Source organism: Colossoma macropomum, unplaced genomic scaffold (genome assembly GCF_904425465.1).
Source record: "Colossoma macropomum unplaced genomic scaffold, Colossoma_macropomum, whole genome shotgun sequence".
NCBI classification, from domain to species: domain Eukaryota; kingdom Metazoa; phylum Chordata; class Actinopteri; order Characiformes; family Serrasalmidae; genus Colossoma; species Colossoma macropomum.
The window spans coordinates 3,124,958-3,135,257 of NW_023494793.1; the positions used below are offsets into that span (position 1 = coordinate 3,124,958).

General features: G+C 34.2%; 1 protein-coding gene and 1 long non-coding RNA gene across 2 annotated transcripts; both read right to left on the reverse strand.

Annotated features, from left to right (window-relative positions):
• Positions 1 to 1,771: 1,771 nt before the first annotated feature.
• LOC118813094 lies at positions 1,772 to 2,227 on the reverse strand. Its single transcript, XR_005007605.1, has 3 exons — positions 2,200 to 2,227; positions 1,901 to 1,986; positions 1,772 to 1,797 (listed from the first exon to the last, which is right to left on the reverse strand). It is a non-coding gene; the product is annotated as an uncharacterized LOC118813094 (long non-coding RNA).
• A 3,992-nt stretch (positions 2,228 to 6,219) lies between these two features.
• Positions 6,220 to 8,041, reverse strand: si:dkey-63d15.12. The gene is made up of 5 exons (XM_036579692.1): positions 7,986 to 8,041; positions 7,194 to 7,535; positions 6,842 to 6,964; positions 6,701 to 6,738; positions 6,220 to 6,225 (listed from the first exon to the last, which is right to left on the reverse strand). Exons 1-5 carry the CDS (start codon positions 8,035 to 8,037, stop codon positions 6,220 to 6,222), a joined length of 561 nt encoding a protein of 186 aa, XP_036435585.1. The 5' UTR covers positions 8,038 to 8,041.
• Between the last annotated feature and the right edge of the window lie 2,259 nt (positions 8,042 to 10,300).

Sequence of the window (10,300 nt, forward strand, 5' to 3'; positions counted from 1 at the left end):
ACTATTTGGGTGGTGGATCATTCTCAGCACTGCAGTAACACTGACGTGGTGGTGGTGTGTTAGTGTGTGTTGTGCTGGTCTGAGTGGATCAGACACAGCAGTGTTATTGGAGTGGTGATGTCAACAGCAGTAAACTCTAGAGATGGTGCGATATCTAGGTAATAATAATAATGCTAATGACACTTTGCTAGATTAGTCTAGTATCAGTTTAAGCCACATACTAAAAAAAGAGTTCATATCTAAAATTGTATTTCATTAGGTCAGGGTATAATCAAGTTCATTGCTAAGTGTTATACGTTGCATTATATAATTATTATAATATTACTGTATATGTTGTAGTCATATGTTGTGTTACATTTTTAATGCACATTGATGTACTTCAGGTGAGCCATTTGAACACAATTTAACAATATTCAACACAACATTTTTCACAGTAAAAAACTGTAAAACCAATTCAGGTTTTGGAGTTTTAAAGGCTTTTTGATGCTCATTTTTCTTTAGAGGTGTCAATAAAAACGTTACTGTTTACTGCTGTTGCCAGATACACATTTTTGGTTTAGCAAAAATGTATATATACATATATATATGTGTGTGTGTGTGTGTGTGTGTGTATGTGTGTGTGTGTGTGTGTGTGTGTGACATATATGCATACATACATACATACATCATCTAAACAGCTTATCCTTCTGGGTCCTTCTAAGCCTATCCCAGCTGTCATATATATATACGCATATGTGAATAAGTATGTTCATTTTTAAATTTACAGTAGATTACATGTTATTGAGTTGCATTACTTTTACAGCTGTTATGTAAAAATACAGGAGATTACTGTATTTTAATTACAACTCATTACTGTAAATGTACAGCAGAATAACAGCTACATCACTGTAACCTTGTAGTTAATTCTGTCAATATGGTTCAGTAAATTACTGTGAAAGTAATGCAGCTAGTAACCAGTATTTACTGTAATTTTACATGGAAATTTTACAGTGCAGGTTCAACATAAATGTGAATTCCCTCTATAAAACTCCTTCACAGGGCTGTATTCTTTCATGTGTGAATCTTTCAGAAAATGTCTCTCTTTACTGAGTTGTTATAAAAGAGAAAAGAGGAGTACATACTATGTCTATTGGGTTTTAATGGAGCATTTATAGATGGAGGAGAATGAACAGTCTGCTATATGTATGATTAATATCTGTATATTGAGCTAATTAGGATGGTTTTAAATGCTGAACTTTATTATTTCCTGGAACTTTATAAAATCCACTGTTTCTTCATGTTAAGTTTGTTGAACAAATATGTCCTGTTCAGAAATTGATTAAACCTTTTAGGAGTCGCAGCACATCTAGATATCTTTGTCCAGATCAGTCAGTTATTATCAGTCACTATTTAGCTTCAAATACTGCATGCAGAAACGAATAATTTATAGGTTTGATAGTAACACAATAATTCTGAATACAACCCGCATTAAGAATTATTTGATTCAGTTTCATTCATTTTATGCTTGGACACAAAAAAGCACATCCTCCGATTAATTAAAGGTGAAATGTTGAATTAAATGAACGAGAGAAACAATATTCTTAATGTAAAATTTACACTCAATCCAATCAGTTAAACTCATCATTAAACCTGTTTAACTAAACTTAAAATAAACTATTTTGAGCACAATTTTGAAATTTTGCATGGTTTATTTATGTGTAAATTAGATTTTTTTGGCCAAACTATTTTCAAAAATTAAAATATTGATATATGTGCTTACCTCGCTTTCACTCTGTTGTTTTGGTCTCTTACAACGATCTGCAGAAAAGTGTGGAGTTTTACAGACACTTCTGTTTAAAGCTGCACACGAGTCAGTGGATTATTATGTGTATTATAGAAAATAGTATATACTTTTACTCACCTCTGTATATAATAAATATGACAGATGTAATGAGGACAGTAATCAGCACTGAGGTGTGACATTGGAACCCTGAGATGGCACAACATCTAGACATTAAAAATAATTTGATTATTGTTAAAAGTAAGTATTAATATACAACCAAATTAATACATATAAAGAGAAACAGTGAATGGTTATATATTGTTTTATTCTACAGTCAGTATTTTAAGCATTTTTAATTGATGGATTGTCTGTTTGCAATATGATCACTGTAATTACTGTCTGTAATTAATTAAAGTAATTTTAAACGCTGAACTCACCCACTCTGAGTTCTGTGCCTGATCCACTAATCTTTTCTCCAAGCGTTGGTCGTTCTGTCCACACTGTACAGTAATAGATGTCGCTGTCACTCAGACGCACTGATGGAATCTGTAGTACTGAGCTGTGGTTCACACTGTCTGAGTTTATAGATTTTAGAGCAGAAATATTATATGATTCCTGTTGAACTTCTTTCGTTTCTTTATTTCTCCACTATGCTATCCTCAGCTGTTCCCAGGTTGATTTAATTGTAAAGTGGCAGTTGATGTTGACATGCTGACCCTCTGTTGCATTTATTAGTTTGGGAGTTTGCCACACAGTCAGGTCTGATCCACACACACACCCTACAGAGGGAGACATTCGTTAAGACTCTAATAGTAAGTGACACCAACACAAGCCAAAATTATAATCTGAGCTACACTGGAGAATCTAAAAGAGAGACTGAAATCTGCAGATGGATCTTTACAGTGGTGGTGATAGGAACCAGGGGTCGCCATGACTACAACACAAATATAGACATTTTATTTACTATCCAGAACCACCAGTGAACCTACACGAGTCTTCTGAGTTTATATGGAATGTTGATGATGGAAAATAGTGGAAAATCTGAAATAATAAGTTTTCTTTGGGGACTATTTTGCCTCATAACACCCTGCATATTATGTATCCCTCTACCGTGAATGGATGGAACATAAATGTAAATTCGTTCTAGAAAACTCCTTCACAACATGTTATTCTTTCACGTGTGAATCAGTCAGAAGCTCTGTCTTTTCACTGCATTGTTATAAAAGAAAAAGGGAGTATATACCGTGTCTGTTTGGCTGAAATGAGTAAATTTGGAATATTACAACAGGCTGCATGTATCCCTCCACCATGCATGGATTTAAAAATATATTTTAGGCCACAGTTTTCTCAAAACTATCATAAAACAGTGTCTCAGTCATCAGGCAGTGAATTCATAACCATTTCATGTAGTAACTTTCTGTGGGGGAGCTTTTAGAGGGGGACGTCTGGTTCCTATCACCACCACTGTGAACAATTCTGACTCTGTAAGTTTATCTAGAATAGTTTCACACCAAACCACTCTGTTTACATCATAACCAGTTAATTATGCAGAAATTTGATTAAAATAATATTTTTAAGCTGATCTAAGAGAAGGAGTAATAAGAACTAAAAGTTTAAATAATTTGTTATGATTACATTAATAATGTAATGAAAAGTTGTGAGGATCGGTTCTTACCTGTGATAAAGAGGCAGAGGTGGAGTTTGTGCAGGGTGTTTGTGTTTGTCATGGTGTGTCTGTTAGCGCAGCTGCTGTTCTGTTGTTTTCTAGAATGTTCTCTGATGCATTTCCTACATCTGAGCTCAAACATAGTCTGTTCACACCCACGGTGAGAGCCAGACTCAGCGGCAAAAACAATACTGCTGTCAACTACACACTGGTGCTCTACAATACTGGGAGCTTGGTGTTTTGTAAGGGCCTGTGGTTTTGCTTGGTCTTAGAGATTAGGTCATAGAACGTGGGCTTTGGGGCCTCAGAGCTTGGGCCATGAGGCTTGCATCTCAGAGTTTAGGTCATGGAGCTTAGGTCTTGGATCTTGGAGCTTGCGGTTTGGGGCTTAGAGCTTGAGTCGAGTGTCTTGGAGCTCGGGTCATGGAGCCTGGAGCTTGGAACCTGAGTTCTGCGGCTTAAAGTTTAGAGTGTAGAGGTTTTGTTTAGGGGTTTAGAGCTGGAGGCTTGGGCCTGGAAGGTCTTGGGGCTTGTGAAATGAATGTTTATGTAATTTAAATGAATATTTAACATCCTAAACTCATTTAGGACCTTGGGTTTCTGCTGTTTATTAGAGTTCAAGAATGTACAATGGATCCTTCTGAAAGCAGGTGCCCATCTCCAAATCATGTGTTGAACGATGGTAGGCATGTGATCTGGAGCCCCTTATTTAGGCAATAGACTACAGTCTGCAGATACACGATATATAATATACATTTAATTAGTACAGTTGTTTATACTGAATTAAAACTAGCTCAGATGACTGTATTTATTGTCTCATTAATAGAACTCAAAAATATTACAGGATTTCTGACAACATACTGCGCTAAGAATATGAGATCAGACAATTTTGTTAAAAGAAAAACCAGGTTTAGGTGACATCAACATTAGGAGTTATTAGGAGTATTTACTTTAACCAAGTAACACTTTAAACATGTGACCTTATAAATGGTCTTATAGCTACATAATCACTGATTTTGGATCAGTGTATTAAAAATAATCATATCAAGAAAAAATAATTATTAATATAAAAAATGAACAAAAATGAAACTTTCATATGGCCTAATGTTTAGAGTGAACATTCAAAATAGTGTATATTTCTGTGCTGTTCTGATACAGGTCTGTCTGTTTATCAGTGGTTTCACATTTCAGATGTTTCAGCGCTTTAAAAAAGTGCCGTCAGTCTGTGGTGAAGACAAAAAAAAACACAAAACACATCCATACAAAAGACTCAAACATATTTATTCATAAAGATGTTTCTAAGTGAAATGAGTTACTGTAAAGAGGAGTCAGGTCAGTTCCGTTGCTGTCCCACATTAATAATTACTTCTAGCCCGTTTTATTTTATATACATATTTCACAGTTATTAGCTTTAAAACAGTTTCATCATCAGAAACACTGGGAGATCATCATGTTGTGTCTGAGAGCACCGTCTGTCGCTGTTTCTGTTTTTTTATGCGAACGTCCGAGTATAAAACCTCACAGTCCGTCGGACACCCAGCATCTGTCCGACACCCTGCGTCTGTCGGACACTCTGTGTCTGGCTGAGGACTGACCTGAAAATGTAAATAAAATGACAAACAAATAAGTAAACAAATTAATGATATTTATTTTTTTAGTATAAAAAAGTATTTCTCTATTCTATATTTATTTATTCATATGTATTAATTAGTTTCATAGACTCACAGTCTTGTACAACCTGTTTAAACACTCATATTCACTCTGACAGCCACGAGTTTCAGATTTTACATTAGTCTTCCAACACGCTTCAAACAAAACAAGTGTAAAAATAAATTCACATAATAAAGATCTCTCACCTCCTGTGTGTTTTTCTTGTCCTGGGGTTTGCGGATGTTCAGGGCAGCGTACAGGACAGACGATGCTTCCTCGGCTGGTGCAGACTTTAAAACATAAATTCAGTTTCTACTTCAAACTCTTAGTCTTGAATTTTAGAACTAACAGAGTTGCCTTTAAACATTCAAATGCCTCAGCTGGAAGAACTAACACCCACTTAGCTTAGAGATTCTGAGCTTTAATTGCTTCAGTAAAAACTTTTATGTCTTATAAACAGTGGAAATAAAACATACATAAAAGCATTTTAGATCATTTTACAGATAAAATTTGTCATAACGATCACCTTAAAGCAACAGTTTAGCAAAAAATCAAATTTACACAAATTTTCCCCAAATGTAGTCGATCTGTTGAGACATATTTAGTGCCCAAACTTTGCTTCTCTACCAACATTGCAGTTATCAATTACATTTATCTAACACCAGCTCACATAGGGTCCAGAAAAATGTCTATTCAGTCCATGTGACTATGCAAAATTTCAAAAATGAGTCTAAATGTGTTCATCTTTGCCCATATATGTTTTCGAATTGTCTATTGTTAAGCTTAACTATGCGCTAAATATTAATTAATCTGACTGAACTGAGCAGATTTTTAACTCGATATAAATTTCACACTTCGTCTCAGTAAATTCTGTTTACAGGTCATTTATTAAAGGGCGTGTTTTTCATCTCCAAGCTTGAAATCTTTTAGCTCATATGAAATATTTCAATAATTTGGTTTAATGCAGTGTTTCCACATTTCTGTCAAAGCTGTCAATTTATTTAATAAATTATATCTATATCACTTCCTGGAGCTTTACAAAATCCTTTTTTCCAGTTTACTATTTGTTTATGTTGAGCTTGTTGAACAAATATGTCATGTTTAAAAAATGATTAAACCCTGAAGAAATCATAGAATATCTTTAAATCTTTGTACAGATTAATCAGTTATTAGTCAGTTATTACATAGCTTCAATTATTACATGCAGAAATAATAAATTATAGGTTTGATAGTAATGCAGGAATTCTGCATACAACCTGCATTAAGAATTATTTTAAAAACAGACTGAATGATTCAAAAATGTCATGATTGGACACAAAAAGCACAAATTAAAACTGAAATGATCAATGAAATGAAAAATGAAAATAATATTCTTGACCTAAACTTTACACTAAATCCAATCAGATATCCCCTTTCAGTTCGTTAAACTCAGTATTTCAGTTCAGTTAAACTCAGTATTTAAAATTAAATTTAGAACCTGTTTGACCAAACTTTAAAAAAATTAGAACTAAAAAACTATTTTGAGCACAATTTTGAAATTTTGCACAGTTTATTTATGTGTAATTTAGATTTTTTTTTGCCAGACTATTTTTAAAAATTAAAATATTGATATATGTGCTTACCTCGCCTTCACTCTGTTGTTTTGGTCTCTTATGATGAGCTGCAGAAAAGTGCAGAGTTTTACAGACACTTCTGTTTAAAGCTGCACACGAATCAGTGGATTTTCATATGTATTATAGAAAATAGTACATACTTTTACTCACCTCTGTATATAATAAATATGACAGATGTAATGAGGACAGTAATCAGCACTGAGATCAATGCTGATGCAGCTATAACTGTAACTGCAGAGTGATTTGTGGTAGAACCCTGAGATGGCACAACATCTAGATATTAAACATAATTTAATTATTGTTAAAAGTAAGTATTTTATTCCATTAGATTAATATATAACCTTACATAATCCATATAAAGAGAAACAGTGAATGATTATATATTGTTTTATTCTACAGTCAGTATTTTAAACATTTTTAATGAGTGGATTTTCTGTTTGCCATATGATCACTGTAATTACTGTCTGTAATTAATTAAGGTCATAATAATTGCTGAACTCACCCACTCTGAGTTCTGTGCCTGGTCCATAAATCTTTACTCCAAGCATGGGTAATTCCTTCAACACTGTACAGTAATAGATGCCGCTGTGATTGAGACGCACTGATGGAATCTGTAGTACTGAGCTGTGGTTCACACTGTCTGAGTTTAGAGCAGAATTATTATATAATTCCTGTTGAACTTCTTTCGTTTCATTATTTCTCCACCATGCTATACTCAGCTGTACCCAGGTTGATTTAATTGATTTAATTGTAAAGTGGCAGCTGATGTTGACATGCTGACCCTCTGTTGCGTTTATTATTTTGGGAGTTTGCCACACAGTCAGGTCTGATCCACACAGACACCCTACAGAGGAAGATAGAGAGAATGTGACAAAATCATGCAGAAATAAATTGCATGAAAAGTTACTGAAACAAGGTGTAATATGAAAGACATTGTGTTGATATATATTATTAATGCACCTGATTGACACATTTGCATTGCATTTGTTTTCATACGAGTGAATTCAGAGCCCCATTTGTTCCCCATATGTCTGCAGCAATACATTTTTGCACTTACGCAGACAATATACAGTAATAATATTTAATTGCTTTCAGAGCCTTTTTCATGTGCATGCCTGCTTCACAGGCTGATTTCACTTTTGTGCTGTAAAGACTGATCAGTTAAGTGGTGAAACACTAACAGTAACTGAGAGCCAGATTATAATAATCTGAACCATATTAATAAGTCTGAGCTGATAAAGTGAGATGTTTTCCAGTAAGTCATGGTTTGTAGAATGACAAGTGGAGTTCTTACCTGTGATGAAGAGGCTGAGGAGGGATGTGTACAGACTTCTTATGTGTGTCATTGTGTTTCTGTAAGTGCAGCTGCTGCTGTGTTTCTGCTGTTTCTGCATCTGAGCTCAAACCCAGTCTGTCCACACCCACACTGAGGAGCCTGACACAGAGGTGAGAAATACATCAGTCTCTATCAACTCAGACACTTCTTTACTTACTTATTTACTTTTCTGTCTGTCACTGTGATCAGCTCAGACATTTATTTAGTTATTTATTTACTTACTTACTTACTTACAGTCATGTGCAACAGTGTAAACAAGCCTAGTCAAATTCAGTGTTGTTGAAGTCAAAAGAAGTTAACACACCCTCATTAGAGACACACTTAAATATGACATTTTATGCACAATTTCTATTTATTTGCTGAATTTAATAAGTTGGAAAAAAAACAAAATATATACAATGTGCCGTAACTTCGCACAGGCCACTTTTAGTGTTCTTTTTTATTTTTTTCCAATATATTGAATTCAGTAAATAAAGAGAAATTTTGCATAAAAATGTCATATTAAAGTGTGTCTCTAAAGAGGGTGTGTTAACTTCTTTTCAATTCAACAACATTGAATTTGACTAGGCTTGTTTACACTGTTGCACATTAAAATGTACAGAAGTATCTTCTCTGTGGAGGATGTTTTAACATACTTTCACTCAGTAAATCAACAAAACGTCATTTTTACAGGCAAATGGGGACACGGGCACAGGAACACATGCATAAGCGTTAAATAACAATGCTTTAAAGCAGTAATTGAGTATGAACAGCTGCGAGTAATCACAAGATGAAATAATATGAAATTAAGTTTCCTTAAAACATTGTGATGGACTTACAAGGTCGACATCTGCTTGAGTTACAGTACAGAAGTGCATTTTCTATTAAGGAGGTCAACTAATTCTGTGTTTCATGTCTATTTACCTCCTTAATAGAGAATATTCATTAAAACAATTAAAAATTAACTGTAATAATAAGCAGTAGTTTTATACTTTTGTATTAAAGCAGACATATAAATGAGGACTTTTACTTTTATCCCAGTAATATTTTACCAGGTCTGTTTCTAATGTTACCCCATTACAAGATTTCCAGTTTGTCCACTACTGGTATCACATATGTGTGAAATGAGCTCTTGTAGCATCAAAATCTTTCATAAAACTGATAATTGGTGCTGATAACTGGGCCTCTGTCAGTGTTTTAAATGAAAAAAAAGTTTGTCGCTTTAGTTTAAGGCTGCAGTACAATGTCATTCACTTAAAACAACATTGTGTCATTTTGTGGAAAGTGTTGCTTTTTAATTTTTCTTTTTTAATACTTAATGCTTTTTATGCTCATGTATTGTAAGGTCTCTATGCAGCTGGCCTCAAAATAAAGTGCTACTAAATGTGAAATGCTTCTGAAAATCAAAAGCCAAAGCATAAACTTGCATGCATTTTGTTATGGCCAAACAGATTATAGTTTCAATAAAACTTGTTTTAGTGTCTCTAAGTTCAGTTATGTCTAATCAGACTAAAGTAGAAAAGGCAAAGCTTTGGCTGAGATGGAATCAACGTCCCAGTGAAAAACAGCCAAATATGGTGATCTGTAAATTGTCTCATGCGACAAAAGGCCAGAACTCAAAGACGACACTGTGCTGTGTGCGGTTAGTCAAAAAAATTGCTGTGCATTTTTTTAATAATCACTGACACAGAAAAAAATGAGTGTGAAAACAGGAAATAGCCACGAACACTGTTTATGAGTGCAGAGTGGCTCTTCCTGTGGCCTTCATGACCCTCTCACAACACCTTGTTATATTCTCACACTACCTTGTTCGAAGTAGCAAAACCCGTCACTTCAATTGTTGTTGTTTTTACTTTTTTTACATAAACTAAAAATTCTATTTACCCTTTACACTGTGTTAAAATTTCATGGTGAACAGATCAACAGAAATGGTCCAAAATTACGTGCTTAAAATCTGGTTCCATTAACTTTCACTACAAGTTAAGAATGTTTTTTCCTTCTTCTGTAAAGTTACCATCTATCATTATCTATGAAGATGCAAGGTTTTGTTTTCCAATAGTGACAATGTTCATTTTCCTAAAAATACTTTAAAAAAATCTTAAAGATAAAATAAGAATTTAAAAATAAAAGAAAATGTCTGTTCTTTTGTCATTAGGTGAGGAGGAAGTGTACGTTAAGGCAGCTTTTTGGCTTAATTAAACATCCTCACTTCAGACAGGCCTGATCTACAGATACTGTTTCACAATCATTCGTCACTGCTGTACACAGACCCTCCAGAGTGGCTGGAGTTTTCT